The sequence below is a fragment of the Ascidia mentula genome, chromosome 2, assembly GCF_947561715.1.
Source record: "Ascidia mentula chromosome 2, kaAscMent1.1, whole genome shotgun sequence".
Classification (NCBI taxonomy): Eukaryota; Metazoa; Chordata; class Ascidiacea; order Phlebobranchia; family Ascidiidae; genus Ascidia; species Ascidia mentula.
Genome location: NC_138567.1, coordinates 9,361,308 through 9,382,391, shown reverse-complemented (window position 1 = coordinate 9,382,391; position 21,084 = coordinate 9,361,308). Strand labels below are relative to the sequence as shown.

The window sequence follows — 21,084 nt, the reverse complement described above, 5'->3', positions numbered from 1 at the left end:
AAGTAAATTTCCGGCGGGGTTTGGCAACATGACTGTCCCGCTGCATTCGTTCGTTGACCTCCGCAACAGTTTACCGTAAACCGCTCGTTGGTTGATTGACAACCCACCTCGCCAGGGTCCTTGCTCTGTCTTTTTGTTTTACGAAAATTCTTGTATCAACACTGCATTACGTGAGCGAAGCAGGCCGTGGGACACGCCTTACGACCACAGTTGGACGCGTGCATGTTGATTCTGCACTCGTAACAAAGTGCTTTCTCCGAGGCCCGAGTGCCTGCATTCAAAGGCCCGGGCATGTCGTTGTTGACTTAAGGGAGGTGGCAGTGTGTTTGAGGCATGCCCGCTTGCATTGTGGGTAACGACCGACAGTTTGTATCTATTCGATGCTGTTTGCGCAGCGTATCTTAGCGTCGCTGTTCAAATATCTCATTGCAAGGTTTTGCTGCGCGCCATGTCATAAAAGTGATGTCGTTCGACTTTTAAATGCCCTTTATGTTTCCTCGTTGGCAGAAAGTACTAACGGTGGAATACTAAAACTGTAGGTCTAGGTTTAGAAATTTGTGCGGGACGATCGGGACGCACACAATTGAAAGGAATAAGTACATTATATTAACACTGCGGAGAATAAAACTGCAAGAAATCAAGGCAAAAGGAAACAGAACTGCGCGGAAATAGGACAATGAAAATGGCAGGATTGGCTCAGGGTCTGAGTCATCGGGATCCTTCTCACGCACGTGACTCACTGCTGCGTCTCGGCAAATTGCGCAGAGAAGGATTCCTCTGCGACCTGACAATACTTGTTCAAGGGCAGAAGTTCAAAGTAAGTTTGCCTTTTATATGTGACGGTACCATTTCGTAAACCTGCCTTCCTTCTTTCCTCAGGCACACAAAGCCGTTATGGCTGCTTGCAGCGATTATTTTCTTGCTGCTATCTGCGGAGGCAAATCCTCCCCAGCCGTATCAATCTCCAAAGGTCCGGAGGGTGATCACATGACCATCGAGCTACAGTACGTCACTCTACGAGGGTTTACCCCACTTTTGGAGTATGCATACTCGTCCGATCTCCACGTCAACGCTGCTGACGTCATTGATGTGCTTTCGGCAGCCAGTTACATGCAAATGTTCAACGTAAGAAGAGTAATGTTGATCTTGTTTGAACTTGCTTTTCTGATTACGCATGTTGGTTTTCGCAGGTGGCGAGCGCTTGTTCTGAATTTATGCGATCCAACTTGCTCTGGACTCAGTCGCAGTCGCGATTGCCCAATCTGCCACTGGTAGGCGGCGGGCGACCACCTTTGATAAACGGCCAGACACACGGCGAACACGGTCTTGGAAATTCTAGGTGAGGGAATGAGAGCCGACATAGTATTCCATTTAACACCATAATGCGTGAAGAGGTTTTTTTTAAACATATTCATTTATCTGTAGACCCAACGCTTTGCCCGAAGCTGTACAAAATCTTCTGCAGGGATCACGCACGGCAAATCCTCTTGCACAACCGCCGATGCTTATACCAATTTCTTCAATGAACCCTTATGATGTTGGTCTTCAACAGTGGGTCGACACTGTGGCAGGTGCATACGAAATTCCACCCCCGATAATTAGGGGAATTTTACGCGTGTATTCACCGCATCACCCCTACGTGCTAACAAATCGTATAATGCCTCATATCCGTTTCGGTTGATCACGATCAGAGCAACAAATAGTCTGATTGTATGTCTACATTCTATTTTAAGTCGATTTGTATTTCGTCAGGTACACAAAACCTATTGTCTCGCTTCGTGAATGGACAGTCGGCCCCAAGCACCCAATCGCCGGCGTCATCCATGTCTCCTCCTTCATCGCCACGCGCGTCGCCAAGCAACGACTGGAGCAGCGTGCTTCCGGTCGCGAGGAAGACATCGCGCGATTCTACTGAGGAACTACCGAAACAGGAGGAAGCTGAAAATGCATGCTCGCCTGTCCGTACAGGTAGTGAAAATATTTGTTTACTGAAATTTACCTAAGCGGGAAAACGATAGGGATTTGGCGGACTGGTGGTAACATTCCAGCTATTTCTGTGCATTGGTTTTTCCCGCTAACTGCGCGATGACGTTGCGTTCTCCAGTTTCGACTCCTAGGCATGTTGTTATGTTTGCGCGTGTGATTCACCTCAGAAAAGATGTCACTTATACGGTGAAAAAATCGTGGATTCGTTGTCTGTGCGAATTTGCTGACACATCTGCGTCACACGCTGTGTCTTTCAACTCGCAGTATTTCTAAATATAAACCAAACCTGTCGTCAGATCGTGAATCGCCGATGAAAAACGGATTCTCTCCGAGCACGGACACAGCTACAAATAACATTAACAACAACAGCAACAACAACAGTAACAACAACAACAACAACGCGCCAGTTGGCCAAGAGTCAGTCAAAGAGAAAGGACAAGGAAGCCGCAAGTCGATGGCAGTGAAGGTCGAAACCACAACCGACGACGAAACCCACAGCAACGGCAACGAAGGTATGTTGGAATGCTGGTGGATCAACTTTGCTTGTGTAGACATCCCAGATTTGTGTTGTACGTGCATTTTCGTCGCGGTCGCTCTTGTGTCTAAAAGCGCTCCAAAGAGCTGTAGGTGCTTTTCCCACGAGACGTCGACCCATGCGAACACATTTCACAAGCATTAACAAACAGGCGAGGTTCGTTGGACCTCTTGTCGCTGCAGAGAGAGGCGGTGCGCGGCTGAAGAACTGTGCCGCTTGTGATTCATATGCGCGAGGGTCGAGGCCACTTTTCGCAAAACATCGAGCACACGGTCCCCCCTTCGTCTCTCAAGTGGGTGGGCAAGAATGCAAGTGCTGTATAAGTGCTCGGGGGGGCTAGCGTAAGCCGGCGAAACGCAACGGCCGCCCTGCCTTTCCCTATTCGCGTTTAATTCGATTCGCCGTCGCAGAAACGCGAAATCGACTGTTGAGTGGCCCGGTTTATCGCAGCCCCCTCGCCTGCTGCCCTGCTGCGACCACTTAACAATGCACACTCGCGCTCGATGAGCCTAATGCCAGGCGCCCGCTGCTTCAAACCGTCGAGTGAGGGTGCGTTTTGCCGCACACTCCCGCCAAGCCGTTACCGTGCATCGGCCTGGCAACTTTGATCGCGGCGCCATCTCTACATCGCCGCACATAAAGTACAGCAATCCCGTTCCGTGCAATATTACTTTCTTGGAGTGGCAACGCATGGGTCGGGGTCGTACATCGGTTGTGTTTGATGAAGCGACACATTCTTCCTGGTGCCGACGCGCTGCCGCAGATCTGCCTTCCCGGCCGTTTACTTTTCCAATGTGCAAGTCACCCGCTTGGCCATGTATCCGGGCAACGAGCGCGCAGCTGCCGATATCGATTTTCTCGTCGTTTACCTTCCAGTAATTTCTGTCCGGAGCCCGCTAATCATTTATCGCTCTGCGACGGTTGAACTCCGTTTCTTATCCGCCTGCACTTTGCGCTTTAACTTACGACGTCAAAACGATACAACAGGTGATTGACTGCCCTTTTTGATCGCCCGCGCCCCGCCGTTTGCGCTCCATGCATCGCGTCATTGCGGTGCATGACAAAACTGTGTCAATCTTTGCCTGGCGTTAAGAGAAAAAGTCGTTTGAAGCTGTCGGCTCTGACTTTTTCATGTATGGTTTGTGTGTCGACATGCCGCGGAGATAAAGGGCCGTTGTGATTAAATAACATCGCCCAAACGGCGCTCTAAGTGCTTCTGTGCGCTCCATTTTTTGAAATGTGGCTGCGGTGTGCATGGCCGATTGCGAATGCGCCGCATTAGGGCAACGATAGAGGGTCGGGCCGTCGCTTTTGAGTTGTCTGTTGACTCACATGTTGATCAGGGCGGGGCAGCATCCAACAGAGGACCATTGGCAAACAGCCGGCGCAAATATCGTTCGGCATGCGATAAAAAGCGTTCGTATGTATCACTTGCCATTCTCGCACGGTTCAATCTACAGTGCCGCATGTTATACGTGTCTGCCTGTATTGACCCGTTGCCTTGCGCTCTTGCCTCCAATGTTGACTCGTGGTCGGGTGTGTTTGTGCCCCAGCGGATACGACGAAGAAATTGAAAAGGTTCACAATCGTTTCCACGTTTGATTCTTTCGATGCAAGTCGGCCGCCGGGGCGGAGACGCCTAATCACACAAGTGCGCAGTCCATTGCAAAGACCCCACGTGTCCTTCGATTTTTTTTACTTGCTATTGTTAGATTGCAACGTGTGCCAGATGGCGTTCGTTTGGATTATGATGTTTGCTCAGTATCGGCGTGCGTCTATACGGTGCGCCTGCGACAGCAGCGGAAAACAAACCGTCTGTTTTAATACCAAACCCGTTATTGCACAATAGGGCAGTAGCCTTAGGGTTGCGCATGACATCTTCCGTGTTATAAACCGTAACGGAGCAAATGTAGTCTTTCCTGTGCGCGCCTCGGTGATCAACTTCCACGAAGCCTGTTTTGGCTAATTTTCGGTAATCCTAATCCTCGTTGTCTTTTGCCGTCATGTATGTTACACGGCATGTTACAATATATTAGCACGTCGAATTAGAAAATTGTGCCAAAAATAGTCGCCCGCCTCGCAAATGATATAAGCACCAGCAAATTCTCGCTCCTGTCGAAAACGCGGTCGTAGCGGCCTGAGGCGGTGATTTGCATCGTTGTTGTAATAAGTCAGTCACTGCGGGAAGTTACGCATCTATTTTTTTTCCCATCTCGTCATCGTCTCGAGCTCCCGCGTTTTCGGGTTAAAAATGCCTCGGAGTTAAGTTGCGCGGCCGGCGAACTTCTCCTCAGCCCGCGTGTCGCGGCACCGGCCTTGTTTGGCAAATTGCGCTCTCTACGCTAGGCACGTGCTGCATAATTGCACTTTTTCGGCGTAAAACCCCACAAGCACTTGCCAGTTGCGCGCAGATTTCGCCAGGGGCGACCGAAATTTCGCCATTTCGGAAACTGCGAATGACTTTGGTGGCGCATTCGCACTAATGCGTTTCCCTGCCGCGAGGGTTGTGTTTACCGAAACATCGAGACGACCCTTGCTGGTATCGTACGGTGAAGAGGTCGTGCGTCATGTAAGTGGGGCGGGTCTGCATGTACTACCCTAACATCTACGGACGCTCGGGTCTTTTCTCCCAATGCCGGATGCCGTCTGGAGAGGAACTTCGGTGGCTCGCGGAATGACGAACTTAAGATATTTCAATACGAAAACGTTCGCCAGCCACGCACGAATGAAGTCGGGCTTCGGATTTTACTGCAAGCGATGCCCGTCTAAAATGGACTCCCACTATTTTTGGCATGTCGTGCAATATCTCTGTGTGGCACGGCTGATACCCAAGGAGAAAGAAGATATACACAATTTGAAAGAGAAATGGAAGACAGAAAGAGCTGCCGACAGGAGCTCAAGTGCAGTCTTACGATTCTTGTTTGTACAAATCGAGACGCGCCGTTGAATCATACAACGCTTGCTCAAGCAATATACATATTAGGGACGAAACTGCGAGGTTTCGCTTGCGTATAAGTACGCTCAAAATCTCATTAATTACAAGACCTACTGCCTCCTACAACGCAGACAAACCATGGAAAAATATAACTTGTGAAATGTGAATTTTCGTGTCAGTAAAAGGTTGACCAGTCTAAGTTTGTCAAACAGAAGTGATCCAGATCTTTCACATTGTAGTGATTGTCGATCGAAGTGACTGCTACGCACACCCACGCCTTCTTGCTTTCAATGTGACAAACACGATCACTATGAAATTGCGCCATTTCTGACGAATCTAATGCAAGACGAATGCGCGGCAGCGGTTTCCTCGCGCCGGCGCCGCCAGGGGGAACGATATAAAAAGAAGTCTAAACTTCAATTTGCAACCGAGTTTCTGCTTGGCACCTGGGGAATATTAAGCCGGCGATGGGCGCCGAACAAGTCGCTGACGCCAAAAGACGCGTTGTTTTGTGTGAGCGAAAGGCTGCTGGTTGCCCAGTCGATAATCCGCATTGAGGCTTGCCTCTCGCCTCCTGCTTCGAAGCGGTTGTCATAACAGTGCCTGTCGCACAGGGCGGACCGTGGCAACTGCTTGACGCATCGTTGCCTGTGTATGGGCGGTCGACGCCACTCGCAATTCATGTCTAAGGGCATTTCATGCGGCGGACCAGTGTGCGTGCCAACGATCCGCTTGCTTCTCGCTTGTGCTGCAGTGGCATGCGTTTTAAGATGGTATTGCCTGGCATAACAACGCGTGACGACGTGACCGCCTCCAATTTGTCTGACAAACAAAAATATTTGCGTCGTTTTTTTGCTCTTGTAGTGGTAAAACCCCGTGGGAACGAATATTGCTCCGGTGTAATATGCACTTATCTATTTTACGTGTGTTTTATAAATCCACGTAACTCGCCTATTGGCAAGGAATGGTCACGCGATCTGCAAAAGTGTGGGTTTATCAACTTGCGGAATCTCGTGCAGACGTTTACTTAACGCATCACTTCAAACGCACCTGCACTGCTCCATATACATCCAATTCCGTCGCCCACCAGTCCTCTTGCATTGTCACCGCGAGTCCCTATAGTTGTACACGTTTGACATTTTAAAAAGCCTTGCGTTCTCCTTTATACAGGGCGTAGCCCTTCTATATGCGTCTGGCGGCGGTCATGCACGTCACTGAGAAATCCCTTGTAAATATTACAGGCTATGTATAACTTAATTGGGCAAACGGAAAATATGCTTCGCGCTCTTAAACTTGGATCACTCCAGACAGGTGCGTTTGCAGCAATAAATCAGCTTTATAAATTTACGCAATCGACTACCATTCTGTGGGAAACCGCCCGACTTGCATGATGATGTGTCTAGTTAAAGCCATGAAGACGGTCGCGTTACAGGCGACCCAACCCACTTCGGGCGCCAAACAGGTGTCGGCCTCTCGCGCGCTTCTTGTCGCTTTAACGCGCTGCGCCTTTGATGTTAAAGCGGAAACGCAATATATTTTCTCCATTACCTCGTTGCCTCCCCACCCGTCAACAAGTGCCGTCCCGACGTGTTGTTGGAAAAAGAAGCGGGACAGGCTGTCATTCGGCATGCATTAGCGCGACGCTAGGGCCCCGGATGTTTAGACACGGTGTGATTTTTGGCGCAATGGAAAGCAATCTTTCTGCTTCGCTGCCACACAATTGCCGGTTGGCATAAAAAAGAATTTGACTGCGCCCCGGTATGAATCGTGTGCACGCCGGCGCAGTGGGTGCAATCGATCAGAGCGAGCGGGGGCCGTAGGCGAAAATAAGTCGCGTTGAAGCACTTTCATCGACCCCGCCGCGGGAATTCTGAAGAGCCCATTAAGCCGCCGCTGCGAAAGACGCTCTGCATGAGCAGTCGCAAACGGCCGCCATTCAAAGTGTTGTTTTTCACAACGCGCACAGTGGCCACTTTGCTTCCCGACTCTTAATTTGTCGCCAAAGCGGTTTTGGAGTCGGGCATCAGTTAGCAGTGTCGATAATGAGCTCTCCGCTTGCAATTCAATCTGGGATACATGCACGATAAGGGGTGTTACCGAATCGCCTTCACACTGTTCAGGTATCGAATTTCGCATCCCGTCTCTGCCACACTCGCTAGCGGCTCTCGCATAGATTCCCACTGATGCGCATCGCGGCCGATCGGCGTGTCTGCCCTGCGACAAATCTCGCCTATTGTTCGACCCATGCCACGCTACAAATTGCCTAGACGACCGATGTTGCCGCCTGCCTCGCGAGGCGTCCCACAACCTACCCGCCCCCCGCCTTCCTTGGCGCTCCGGTTTGTTCCTTTCGCCGTGGCATGATTGTTTTCGATAACTACGTGCTTTTCAGTTGGCATGCCATTGTGTTGCGGCGCGCCTGTTGTATTATTCAGAAAGTGCCTGTGCCCTTTGTTTCGCGGCCGCCGCAGCGCGGCTCCTGCTTTTGTGCTTGCGAGTCGCGGTGGGTTGCCAAACGCCTTTATGTAACCAATCCAGCCGGGTCGACGGGCTTACTTGGACGATTCCGCAGGTGCATCGAGCGTCGCGCGTTAATATTCGTGTAGGTGCGGAGGCCGCGGAGTGATGAAAGGGGCTTTCGGCGACATGCGGAAGGGACTTGGTGACGAAACGCGTCTCGTGCCCCTATCATTAGCTTTTCGGCTGCCTTCTCCGTAATTGCTTCGCGAACCGACTTGGCTGACGATTCCAGTTCCCAGCCCGCATCGCGTTGTCGGTCATTACAATGCGCGGGCCAGCATAAAGGGATTACGTGAGCTGGCGACGCGGCCGTTGAATGGACCATTGTGCTGCACTGCCACTTGCCTGCCTCTTGAATTATTGATCGCAAATGCGTTTTCGCACGCGACATTTTATTAACTCTGCAAAGAGCGGAATTTGTTTTCACGCCCAGCCTGAAGTCAACAACGGCTCGCTACTATCCCAACAGGACGCGAGTCCATCAATCAGCACAGTTCCATTTGCAGAAGAGGCGTCTTTGCACACACCGCTTTGTATGTCTATGGGTGTGGTTCAGCAAGCCGCATTTTGGCGACTGGCCCCCATGCACGGTTACTTTGGGCGGAAAACTACTGGGACACAAAATAAACAACCACCGCGACTTCTGTGGTTTTCCACCACGGCGCCTGGTTATTCGTACGTGCATCATAAATCCCCGTGACAAGACAGTTCTTACCACAGGAGGCAGGTTATATAGAAGCCTATGCATGACTGTATTGTCTGTGCATAGCAACCCAGTCACGGCGGCTCCAGTTTAACGGCCGTGACGCTTTGTGTATGTTTGAATAAGGAACACCAAAGACCTGTACTGTACTCCCGCGGTGGCGACGACTTGCATGAGGCGACCAAGACTTGTTTACTCTGTACCGCGCGCTTCCTACTACAACGCCGAGGATTCTTTTCACTTTCGTTCGCCGTAGATCCTGCTGCGGCATGCCTGTATTGTGTCGTTGGCGCACGCCCTAATGCGAGGGCCTCGCTACGCCTTTGTGTCGAAATTTCCTTGCGCATCCACAAATGCTTCAGGAAGAGTCTGTCGCCGCCCACTCACAGCGCAAGTGAAAAGGCGCGGAGAGGTGCTGTCGCTCTCCTATTCTCACCGTCCAATTGTAAGCGCTGCCCAACGGTCGCCATAGTGCGTTTCGTATTTCCTTTTTGTCCGCCGCGGCATGAAAAGCAGTAGCTTCGCCCCGTCATCTGTTGTTACTGCTCGCTTTGTTGGCAACGTTTTGAGATTGTTTATCGTGCCGTTCCATTAGGGAGCCCTCGCTGCATCACCGTCGCGGCGGTTGGACCTGCCCTTTGTTACACTTGTGCACTTTATTATTTGCGAAGGAACACTAGCTTTCCCGGCCTCCCGACCACAATCCAAAGCAAGCCTGGACAGCGTCAACACCACGACGCATTAGGTTAAACGAGCCATTTGCGCAAAAGTGCAATCGTTCGCGTTTTTATCGAGATATCGTGATGTTTGTGTGCTCTGTGCGGCGGCGGTACTGTATAGTTCACATGCATTACATCAAGAGTCAGCACAAAAACATATGTTGCGGCTAAACGGCATTACACAACGCGTGTATTCCATTAGCCTGAGGAGGTTTAGCCCCGGGCACGCGTCACTTCATCGTAACCAGCGCCTTCATGCGGAGAACTTGACCTATGACGTCACGTCGCGTAATTTGGCCCCAACCGCGCCCACAACTGCACCGCCACTTGCTTGTAATTACCATCCATTGGATACAGATCGCAAAAGGTGTCGCGGCCGTTAATTGCTGGCGGGGCGTGCATGTCACCGAGCGTCAGACCTTGATGGTGAACTTTAATCGGTCGTTTCCTGCGATTCCTCCGCTCGTTAGGCATAATTGAAAGACGCCGGCGAATGGTGATTTGCATGTTCGGGGCACAATTAATCTGTTCCCGTGCGCACGAACGTGTTTCAAGTCTCCTCCTGTCGCTTGCATCATGTTGTCTCAGGCGAGACGGTTTGCGCGGAGTTGCGCAACCTGTCTATCCCCTTTTCGCTTTTCGCAATCCTAACGCTAATACCCGTTATACGCAGATTTGATCAACAAAAACAACGGTAGCCCGTCCCAATGCGATTCAGAAGACTCCTGGCAAAGCCTGCAGCGACTCTACAGCTTCCAAAACAAGGGTGGCGCTGGTGTCGCTGGGAATGAAGCTTCCACTGCCAGCACTGTCCACTCATCTCTTGCCGATGCATTCAACAGTAACCCCCGGAGCCCCATCGTGGCCAACAGGCTTCCCACTACCGCCAGTAGCTTGCGTAAGTACCCCTCGCATGACGTAAGTGGTGTGTAAACGTGCATATACTGGTGCACGTGACCCACTGAGTCAGGCCCCAAACTGTTTAAAGCGTCGTTCGCAAACAATTCAACCCGTCCGCTTTCGTTTCGCAGAGTCCGTACTTGAAAAGATTAACGGCTCGATGTCGAGGCTCGATACGTCCGTTTCCATGGTACCGCGTCTCAATGGAATTTCAATGCACACCGCACTGCTGCAGAGACAACAACAGCTCCTGTCGTCACAGCAGCCCGCCAAGTCAACTGACGAAGCCGAAAAGCTGGTAGCCGACCTTCCAGCAGTGGTTGGTTTCCAACACTCTAGTTATGTATTCCTCCGACTTACGATTGTTGTTTGTTTTCTAGCCCCCCGGTGGTCAATACATGAGCGTGAGAAGGAGGACGTTGCAATCAAACGTACCGAAACCCCATCAATGCCAAATTTGCGGATCCAGATTCACAAGGTTTGAAACCAAATATTTACAACGCCACACTGTCAAGTCACTTTTTTGTTCTGAAACTGAAGTGGAATTTTCGGCGCAAATAGTTTATTATCGAACTTATTTTCGTTAACTAAAAATGCTTGGTGATATTTGTGGGGCTTTTAATGGCCTAGTAAATGTCAAATATAAGGCACATGGCCAAGATAAACTTCATCCAACTGGGAATTTTCACCTTTTTCAACAATGTATTCTTGAAACATGATTTGATAGAAATCCATAGTATTCGTGTTTCACAAAACCGCATTTTTCATTGAAGCCTTTTGTAAATCCATAGGTTCCACAACCTGAAACAGCACATCAAGCTTCACTCTGGAATCAAACCTTTTGAATGCGACGAGTGCGGAAAACGGTTTACGCGAAACTACACCTTGCGGCTGCACAAAATGAAGGTAACGCCTGTGTTTTTAGTTTTAAGCCACGGCGCGCTGGTAGTTAGTCCGATATCGTAAACACACAAGCAGGAGAGACAAGGAAAGTGAAAGCAGACATGCACTGTACATTGGTGTAGGTCATAGTTATCCTCTAAGGAGGGAGACCGGACAGCCAGGGCGGAAACGGGTGTTATTGAGTGCCGCATGTGCATATATGCCTCTTGTCTACGTATTGCGTTTTATATTTAGCCCGACGCCTCTCTTCGCTTTCTCCCTTTCTATCCTTCTCTTAGGCTGTGGCCGATGTTAAAACCCCTCCTCTTTTTGCCTCCGCTCAAGCGAATCCCTTTCCAAACTCTCACGTCCGATTCTTCTCCTTGCCCTTCTCTCTATCATGGCACTCACTTAAGCAGCAGAGGTAAGGATGCATATGTTTGTTTATTCGAGATGGGCCCGCCGTCTTACAAGCTCAACGAGGCAATTAATATGTTTTCAAGGTCCGTATATAGACACTGTTATACCCGTTTCCTATCGCCCTTATTAATATTTTAGATAGTGTCAGTTTTTCAGACAAGCCTTAAAGCTCGCAGTGACTTCTATGCTTTTAATCGTGGGATAATTTTGGCTCTGTTTTGTACCGGAAGCTGTAAACCTCGCCTAATGTTTTGCATTCCGTTTCCTCCGCAGCACGTGGGAATGCGAAACTTCAAATGCGGGACCTGTGACGCGTCATTTACAAGTCTGGGCGAGTTCCGCGCTCACCTCCGCATCACCATGCATTCCCATCTGCCAGGTAAGGTCAATATTTGTCTCTGCACAAAGCCGTATCCGCCCCGACCTGGCCGCGAAAGCGAAATTGATTTATCCACGCGCCGTAAAGAAGCCCCATTTGACTCGTTCGAGTTAAAACCCGCGCCCAAGGGTCGATGCAAGGGGTCGTAAAATGCTCCCGACCCGCATTGAGTTTTAAAGAGCTTCCGGACGGTTTCCATTGAAACTATGTCAACACTGGTGTAATTGGTAACACAATAGTTTAATGACACACGCTATGGTGTTTATTTGTGATAGCGTTAGAAACGATCGCTGTGGATAAAATCAACACTTTCATGTAAAGAAATATAACTTTCCGTTTGCTTGAATATAAAATGGCAATATATTTAAAGCTTTTAAACGACAACGCCTGAAAACATATCATCAAATACAAACCATGCTTATCTACAGTCGGCAGCAGCGGTTCACCACAGACCCAAGCCAGAATGATTGAGCCCGAGGATCTGAGCGGACCCCACATGTCACCTAGTTTGCTTAAGTTCGAACCAAGTATGTTGCGTTACGGGGTTGGATCTCCTGGAAGCAGTGGTGGGGGCGCCGCTGAAGGCTCCACCGGCACCATCTCCCCGCCGACGATGGCCAACAGCACACTCATGGCTTCGTATTTTGGTTCCGAATCGCCACATCTGAGCGACCGATCGTTGACCGGTTCGCCCCAAGATCTCACAACTAAGCGGTCTTACTCTGACGATGAGGGTGAGTTGACGTTTCTTTGTCTTACTTTCTACCAGCGGCAAACTCAAAGCTTGTAATTTATTTGATTGCAATCAATAACTCAAGGCTCTTCTGGCAAATAATTATTAGTTTGGTCGACGTTTTGGTTGCTATGCAACAGATTATTTGCCAGACGAGCCATGAGTTATTAAATATTATGCCTAGTAGCGTCAGCAAATTGTTTGATTGCATCGTTATGTAATGGACATAGGCCATAAGGAAAGGGAAAAGAAAAGTTTACGTTAAAGTTTCACACATATAGAAATCCGTAGGATTTTGCCGCCGTTTTTCACGACATTCAGTCATGCGACTTAACCCATAGGAGAAACAGCTTTCGTGGTCACTTTGATGGTTTCCCAAATTGAATTCGTGGTTATTTATCACAGAAATTGGTACAACCAAGACATGAGTTTCTGTAAACAGTCGTGCCATGCGCTCTAAATTGTGCGTCGCTTTACCCGCGTCCATTTCCTGCTTGTGGGAAACATAACCTGCCCAGGTGCCCATTTTTTCTTGCGTTCGGGCTACTTAAGCGTCATTTTCTCTTGGAAGCCCCTGACCAAATCACCGCATTATCACTTCCTATGTTTAACCAATCACATCAACGGGACGTGATATTAACAGTCCTTCGTTTGTTTGTCCACAGAAAAAGGTATAGCCGACAACACCGAGCTTGGGGCAGCCTCCAAAGTCCACGGTACGTTGACCAATTTCCAACATTTTAACAATTTAGTATGTATGCAAATGGCGACATGGCCTCGTTGCGATAATAGCTTCACCTGCCACTGTGGCGTCTCTAGGCTAACCGCACGCAAGACCGCCACACTTCCGGCGGCGGGAACTTAATTGCAATCCTTGCTCGACTGTCGGCGCCTGCGATGCAACGCGCGCGTGCCTCGACTGTGAATGGCTCCATTCATTGTTTCTCCCCGCGTTTCTATTGTTCTCGGGTCGTTAAAACCTAACCCGAGGCCAAACCTCGAAAATTGCATCGAAGTTCGAGTATTAGTTTCTTGTTGTGTTTAGGAGAAATAATGCGCCCTGATATGCCGTTTATGCAAATTTTTATGACGCTTATTATGGGAGAGGCCAATACTTTCACCGCCTAAAGGATAATGTGATGCTTATTTCATGCTGTACAGGAAATGTCCATCATAAAATTCACCGCAGTCTAAGATATGCGTGTTATACTCCTATGTCTTTTGTACATTCATGAACATGCACTTCCACAATTTCAAATTCTCCTGTCTGTAATTTCAGAAGAAACAATGGAAAAGAGAGCCAGACTTTCGGAAGAGGAGGAAATTGCGGAGGAGCAAGCTGGTGAGATGAAGCGAGAGCATCCCGAAGTGAGCCCAAAGAATTATGGTGAAGACGAGCCCATGTCCTTGGTGATGGACACAAGCGCGATGGAATCGAGTGAAAATTAAAAAAGCACCATTTTGAAGCCCAGTTTTATACCCAAACCATCGAAATGTGAAGCTTGACCGCAATGAAGCTGATGTATCCGGTCTTTCCGAAAGTAATTATATGAAACTGATGCTAAGCGGTGGCTTACACCCACCTTATCGTGTATTCCGTACTATCCCTAAATGACCCGATATCTTCTTCTAACCCCCTTCGAAACGCGGTGCAAATACGAATCTCGTGTTCACTGTAAGCAGTTCGTGTACTGTGACGCTTTCGTGCCTTCGTTCTGGTACGCATGTTGGTCTCACTAACCCCCTCCACCCCGACTCGGACCAAAAGAACCGCCGCTGGGAAAAGTCTGGCACTTTTTCTGCCCATCCAGTGCGCGGAGTCAGCATTCCTGCATTGATAACGCCGCTTTTTGCATCCCTGTCATTTTTCTTACCACTCTGCGTTTCTATGCTATTTATTATCGCCGTCTGTTTACCATATATTCCCTTTGTACAGCAATAGCGAAGCGATACAGTTTGATGAAGCTTTTGTATCTAGCCAGCGCGTTTGTACTGATTTCCTGACTATACTTTTTTATACCACGGTGCCTTGAGCTGTCCCCATGCTACGTTCCAACCCTTAGTCGCACCACGAGAGCACATTCCTCACAAACACACACAGAGAAAAACTGCCAATCGCCGTGCCTTCGAGTCATTTTTTATACTTTTTATGACCCAACGAGTTTTGCACCAAAACCGCTGTCCACATGTTCCGTTGACCAAAATGTGAAAAATGTGTGTTTCCGCCGCGGTACTATTTACAGTGACCAAAAATCCCGGTACTATATTCATCTTCAAACGAAGAGTGTAATGATAAAGAGTGCCGACCTTTAACCACAACGCATATAAAGAGTGCCTTTCATAATTGCCAGTGCTAGCGTTTTGTAACTTGCCTTCGCACTACGACCTGTTCGCCCGTTTTCTCGCGATATCTTTCTACTATGTAGCAATTTGGTTCCTTGTGTGTTGTAGACTTTGATGTTTCGTTGTAGATAAACGGTAGCAACGTTAGTTTCTGTGAACGTCTTAGTTTCCCCGAGTAGTATTTAGTTTTCCGTTTCTGTTTCGCAGCAGCTTCGTTTTGTGGTTGATTTCGTTGTTTCGTAAACTATATCTGTGTTGCATTGTGATAGCCACACCCGCCAAAACAAACAAGAAAGATAGCAACTTTCCCGGGCCAATTTTCCTGACTTGTGCAAATAAAATGCTAAGAATGCTATCGAGCTGTCTCACATTGGCCTCGAGCGCGTTTTCCACGAACCGAATTGCTTCACCCGTGTTTTGCATTTCTACATGTACACGTTTTGCACATTCCGCCTCATAACACAATTAACAAGTCGCCCGCCGGAACGCGGGTTCCAGAAGCTTCTCAGGCGTTCTCAACTGCACAACCAACGACCGGATAAACGATTAACCTAAAAGCGGTGCAAGTCGCCCAATTTCTTTTCGGATAAACTCTGCATGTTCCACCCGACTGTACTGTCTGTGTATACACCCCTGTGCGAAATAAAACTATCATTTTTGCATGGATGTGTGTGAAAGTTGTTCTGTTGGCAAGGAAAACTACCGCCACTACAATTTTTTCCATCTCGTTAGAGTTGGGTTCAGCAGTAAATACTGGAATAATATCAGCCTGGTGGTGATCACTATATATTTAATTTCGTAACAACTTACAACCTGACAAGTCAGGACAGATCCGTCGGTACCACCATCGGTACAATGACATTTTTCGCTCATTTGATTTCGACGGTGGATTTTATCAACAACCACATGTATTCATTTAGTTTAGGGCAATGATGAAACATTTTGTAGACGGAGAAGTAAAACAAATTAAAGTATTTTGCATAACATATTTGGTTACACGTAGCACGAGCTAAATATGTGTTTGTGCAAATATAGACCAGGTGTCGTAACTGCATTAGTCAGTTCAACATACCACCCGACGGTTACCCAGTCACACGTGTAGCCTGTAGTATTATTAGCCGCTTTACGTAAAACGGGGAAATTCAAGTAGAAGCAGTGTTCATCACACCGAAAGTCCGACGGGTTAACATTGAGACTTGTTGTTTATTAGTTTTTCGGTTCACCCTGGTTACGCTGATGCCCAGGTATGCAGTCAAGGTATTTTTGCGAATACAACTTCCGTACGGTCGGCTGACTGTGAAGCAGAGGGAGAAATGTTTTAAAACGTGACTAACGACACGCATATCGCAACAGTACTTGACAAGGTTTATTTAAACATTGCCGTTGGGAAAGCTCGCTTTCTTGGAACTTGCCTTTCGTAGATTCTCTTGAGCGGCTGTTGAAGTTACTCGCGCCGTTTTAATCGCTTGAATGAGTTCAAAGCGAGACTTTAGCTTTGTATGTGATTGAGAAGGGCAAGTTCTTCACAAATTTTGGCAATTCCCCAAGGATTTCAAAGAGGGGAAATCCGCGAATCACTCGTGTACGATATTTGCACTTCGGAACTTCCCGTTGCTGCCCCTCCGTTTGTGAGCGCTTCGTGGCGCAGATGACGTCATATCTGACAATGACAGCAAACACAACGATGTGAAAGTTAATCCGCATGAAAAATGACTCACGCGTCTGCAAGTAATGGATGATAATTTGATTACTTAACAAGCAGGCCTGATTATATAAGCATTGGTGCTCTTTGGCGACAACGTGCGTATGTTTGTGACAAACCGCTAATAAACTCAGCCAAAAAAGTACTTGCCTGTGTAACATACGTCACAGAAACCAGTACTTATATTGCGTAATGTTTTGTGTGCAGCACGGCATAAGTTGTAACATACGTCACAGAAACCCAGTGCTTGTATTGCGTAATGTTTTGTGTGCAACATTGCACAAGTATTGCATAATTTATTACGTTGACAGCATTGCACAAGCATTTGCAAGCCCATTACCAGATGTATTAAATATTTCGCAAGTTCCAACCCAAAAGATTAATCCATAAAATGTTCTCGAGTAAAGTGATTCGTTTAATACATTGTTTACCACATAAGATATTCTTTTTTACACTCGTATTAAACTAATCATTTGAATGCGTCCCAAATAACACGCGGAGGATCACCTTCCGTCAGTGTGGCCTCAGAACACCTTTGTCCGACTCACATATGATCTCGATGTCTCCTGGCTGACAACACCCTGCATTTTATGTTCTTGTATTATATTACTTCAAGGGCCTCATGATATCACGTGACATTATTGACCAATCAGCTCTCAGCATGGAGAGCGTTAAAAAGTCCAGTGTGTTCCTGTATATTCAGTCTATTTTATTCGCTTCTATTCTATCAACATTCTATTGAAGAGTTGTAATGTACCGTTTTAATGAAGCCGATAACAGTTTTGAATACAATAATTATCCGGGAAGTTATTCGAAGTCTGGTACGTTGCTTTATAGGACGAGGCAGAAGCAGGCTTAACAATCAAAGAAGCTCAGCAATTCGCGCTCACGCTATCGAGGCACTTTTGAATATATTTAATACAATTACAGTTATTTACACCTGCTTGGAGTCTTAAGCAACTACATTTTTTAAGCTGTTTTGAATTACATTGGAATTATGATGAGAACTACTGTGTTTTTGTTCAATTAGGTGGGATCTAAAGTTGCCGGTACATGAAACAAGTGCAGTTCTGTTCATGCCAATCTGAATTATTTTTTATTAGAATCAGAATAGATGACAACAATTTGTAGGCCAAGATTGACACGTTTGTTTATGTACCATTCGCTTGTGTTTGTGAAACCTTGCCGGAACAAATAAGGACGTTGCACAAAGTAGCGTTTGTTAAAAAAACTCAAATATTAAATTACAGCTTACTCATTCTTTCTAAACCAGATGAAAATTAGAATTACTGACATTTTGCCATAATTCGCTTAACTGAGACACAATAAGTATAGAACTCTTAAAATATGTATAGGAAGGAATCTCCTGACATTTACATTCTTATTAAGGCTACTTTTCTTTCACAGTTTTTACGCTAGAAATTTCATTTAAACAGGTTAATGTCATGACAAAATGCAATCAAATGCCTGTGGTAAATTGCCTAGCAACGTTTATTGGGGAGCAGTAGAATGAAATAAACAGAAAAGAAGTGAAGCTCAATAACCGAATAGAAAATTAAGTTAGCGGGCGAAAATACACGATGTCCAACAAACAAACAATCACGTAAACTCATCCAAGGCAGTCTCGTTCAAGCAAACGTCTATATGCCTGTTAACGCTTGCCACTGGAACTCTCTTGTCGCATATCGGACAATTGCACATTTCAGGGTTAACATTATCGCCTTTTGCCGTCGGGGAAAGTACCTCCAGGAGCGTGACGTCATCCTCCGAGTCAGAAGAACTACTCCCTGCGTCACTACCACGTATCAGTGCTGAATAAGATTCGCTTCCGGATGCAGTTTCATGTTGGGGTGGCGGTTTCATAATCGACGATTCCTGCCCTGAGGTTAAGGTCCTTCGGTTGGGACTGGGCGGCGGAAATACTTTCCTGTTTTCCCGGTTAAGCGATGGAAGTGCGTCGTTTAGATTAGCGCGGGGAATGCGCTTAACTTGCGTTGTGTTGTCTTCTGAATTCTCCGACTTCCTCTTCACGCCCTTCCTATGTGTTTCCGTCTTCACAGTGCTTTGTTTTCTCGTGTAAACGTTTTCGCCTTCTTCGTCGCTACAAAACGCAACCCTTTGCCTTTGTTCTTTCCTGGTGAGAAACTTAGTTATGACGTCACAGGATTTGAAGGCGGGAGCCCCATTGTTTACGGAGGGTTCGCCAGTCATGCGTATGTGGCGACATACTTCGTCTAAGGGAGTTCGTAATGTTTTGCCAGGATTCTTCTTAACAAGTGAGTTTGGTGGTTTCGGTTGTACACGATTGCTAGTTCTAAATTTGTCGAAAATTTTGCTGTTTAGAGGAATTCCGCATGCGTTCGGTCGTTGAATTGTACTGGAGGATGAAGGCCGTCCTTCAAGATTGGATATGGACGAACCCTTTTCAGATTCTAAAACAACACAGGAACCAAGAAATTACTGCATTTGTATAATAAGCAACTGCACAAATACAAAACCATTGTAAAAGAACTCAAACAATTCTACATTAAGTGGGTTCATTATCCACTATTTTCAAAGATTGGTAACAACTTAAACTGGTGACAATATCATATGCTAAAGATATTTAAAGTTGTTGATACACAATAAAAAGATGTTAGTGCTGCATTAGTTCTTGAAAATGTGGATTTCCTTGTCATTTTACTTTGTTTGTTGCTGCTTCCTTCTTTGAAAGCTGGACTGGTGTTTGGTTTTGTATCAACTTGTGTTAAGAACTTCAACATGGATTGAGAACCGTTCGAAGTTGTCTGTGAAGCTGTGGGAGTTTCTGTGCAAAAAATATTTGTGGATTTCCGGTTTCCCATTATTAAAACACAATCATATACCCTTTTTAGAGGCTGCTTTTTTCTTGCCATAATTTTCTGGCTCTTTGACTTTCTCGAATGTTCCACTGCATGACGCCTGGTGAGTGGGCCACCAAAAATCTCTGTGAACAAATCTCCCAATAAAGACAAAGTCCATGAACTAACCTGAATTTAATAGTTTTCAAAATATTACTGAGGCGATGGCTTTCTATTCATTGCTCTTTTCACAAATCCAAAATATGGAGGTCGGTCTCTGCATACCCCTGTGCACCTCCACCAGTGTTTCCTCATTTCATCAACTTCATCATGAAAACTGTGATATATCTAACAAGGGAAAAATATGGCTGTTTGACATCTATATTCACACCATCCTGCACTGATGAGACCTTATGTGTCGAAAAAGTGGCCATCTATTTGCAGCTCAAAGAGTTCATATTATTGGCTTAATGCTTATTAATAAGGGGAAAATATGATTCAAAGTCAACAGATCTTAAAAAAAACAACAGATCTAGTTAAATGTTACCGTTATGTTTGTTCCTGCTCTGGTATTAATCCTTCTCATGTGGGAACAAAACTGAGGACCGTGTCCATCATGGTCAGTGTTGTTGTCAGTCACAAAAAGGTAAGCGTGGATCATTTCATGCTGCAACAAATAGCCAACAATCTTTTGTTTTGTGTGAATAAACAAAACCTTTAGAAATGAACAAATACACCCAGCCTACATAAGGTAAAAAGGCAGGGGAAAAGCATATTAAGTCAGCATGTAATAGATGTAATAAAATTATACTCATTTTGGAACTTGCCAGTAAAGTTTCGACCATGTCTTTTCTGGAGCGCAACATCAACAGTGGTTTGCTTAATCGGATTGAACAAAGCCTACCTTTCCCTTCATAGGAACAAACACCAGCACACCTTTATTGAAACATATGCAAAGTCTACCCAATTTAATACAATAAATTCACATGTACTTACAAAGTCATTCTTGGGCTCCAACGCACTTCAACCATGTTCAATTTTCCCCAAAAGAATGTTCTATTAAAATCCAAGAACAGTTGATGCAAATTTGGATTTGGATCTAGCAATTCTAATTCCGGATCAACAATACCACGGTGGTTAGATGGAGCATGTTGTTCCTTTGCACTGACATCTGAGGCTCCATTGAGTTGCAATGATAGAGACAAGGCCAATGCATAATCATCATCATCATCATTTTCCATTGTATTTAACAAACGCTTCAGAAAATTGCCTACATTTTGTCTACATACTCAACATCCTATAATATACAAGTCTAATTAAAACAGTATTTCAGCATTAATCATTTTTCTAATCATAATTTCTAAAGTATCTTAAAAAAAAGACACAAAAAAATTGGCGCCACAGAATAAATAAAAACAAAACGATTAGGATTTCTATGTGAAACTGTTAAACTGGAACGGAACCTATTTTAGTTTGTGTTCGAGTATTTCTCTTAATGGCAAGAACAT

At 46.4% G+C, this 21,084-nt stretch overlaps 2 protein-coding genes across 4 annotated transcripts; one reads left to right on the top strand and one right to left on the bottom strand.

The window, feature by feature from the left end:
• The first annotated feature begins 511 nt into the window (after window positions 1-511).
• On the top strand, window positions 512-15,719 carry LOC145888754 (uncharacterized). Of its 3 annotated transcripts, none has more exons than XM_082979586.1 (14): window positions 512-817; window positions 880-1,125; window positions 1,191-1,339; window positions 1,426-1,571; window positions 1,753-1,968; window positions 2,283-2,498; window positions 10,072-10,296; window positions 10,430-10,596; window positions 10,679-10,776; window positions 11,090-11,204; window positions 11,874-11,979; window positions 12,408-12,713; window positions 13,378-13,428; window positions 13,992-15,719. In XM_082979586.1, exons 1-14 carry the CDS (start codon window positions 677-679, stop codon window positions 14,159-14,161), a joined length of 2,352 nt encoding a protein of 783 aa, XP_082835712.1. In that variant the 5' UTR covers window positions 512-676; the 3' UTR covers window positions 14,162-15,719. The 3 variants fall into 3 exon arrangements, with proteins under 3 accessions (XP_082835712.1, XP_082835710.1, XP_082835711.1); XM_082979584.1 differs by having other exon boundaries at window positions 10,430-10,617; XM_082979585.1 differs by having other exon boundaries at window positions 1,753-1,983; window positions 10,430-10,617.
• A 2,517-nt stretch (window positions 15,720-18,236) lies between these two features.
• On the bottom strand, window positions 18,237-20,873 carry LOC145889193 (uncharacterized). Its single transcript, XM_082980095.1, has 7 exons — window positions 20,573-20,873; window positions 20,404-20,512; window positions 20,124-20,243; window positions 19,794-19,924; window positions 19,622-19,722; window positions 19,441-19,563; window positions 18,237-19,189 (listed from the first exon to the last, which is right to left on the bottom strand). Exons 1-7 carry the CDS (start codon window positions 20,815-20,817, stop codon window positions 18,357-18,359), a joined length of 1,662 nt encoding a protein of 553 aa, XP_082836221.1. The 5' UTR covers window positions 20,818-20,873; the 3' UTR covers window positions 18,237-18,356.
• Window positions 20,874-21,084: the final 211 nt, after the last annotated feature.

What these genes read in the sequence shown, in the direction of transcription:
- LOC145888754 (XM_082979585.1), top strand. Translation starts at nt 677, where the DNA reads ATGAAAATGGCAGGATTGGCTCAGGGTCTGAGTCATCGGGATCCTTCT. An exon ending in TACAGGTAGTGAAAATATTT is followed by an intron (nt 1,984 to 2,282) that starts GTTTACTGAAAT and finishes ACCTGTCGTCAG; the next exon opens with ATCGTGAATCGCCGATGAAA. An exon ending in GTCTTACTCTGACGATGAGG is followed by an intron (nt 12,714 to 13,377) that starts GTGAGTTGACGT and finishes GTTTGTCCACAG; the next exon opens with AAAAAGGTATAGCCGACAAC.
- LOC145889193 (XM_082980095.1), bottom strand. Translation starts at nt 20,817, where the DNA reads ATGGAAAATGATGATGATGATGATTATGCATTGGCCTTGTCTCTATCA. An exon ending in ACATGGTCGAAACTTTACTG is followed by an intron (nt 20,244 to 20,403) that starts GCAAGTTCCAAA and finishes TATTTGTTGCAG; the next exon opens with CATGAAATGATCCACGCTTA. An exon ending in AAAAGCAGCCTCTAAAAAGG is followed by an intron (nt 19,564 to 19,621) that starts GTATATGATTGT and finishes TTTTTTGCACAG; the next exon opens with AAACTCCCACAGCTTCACAG.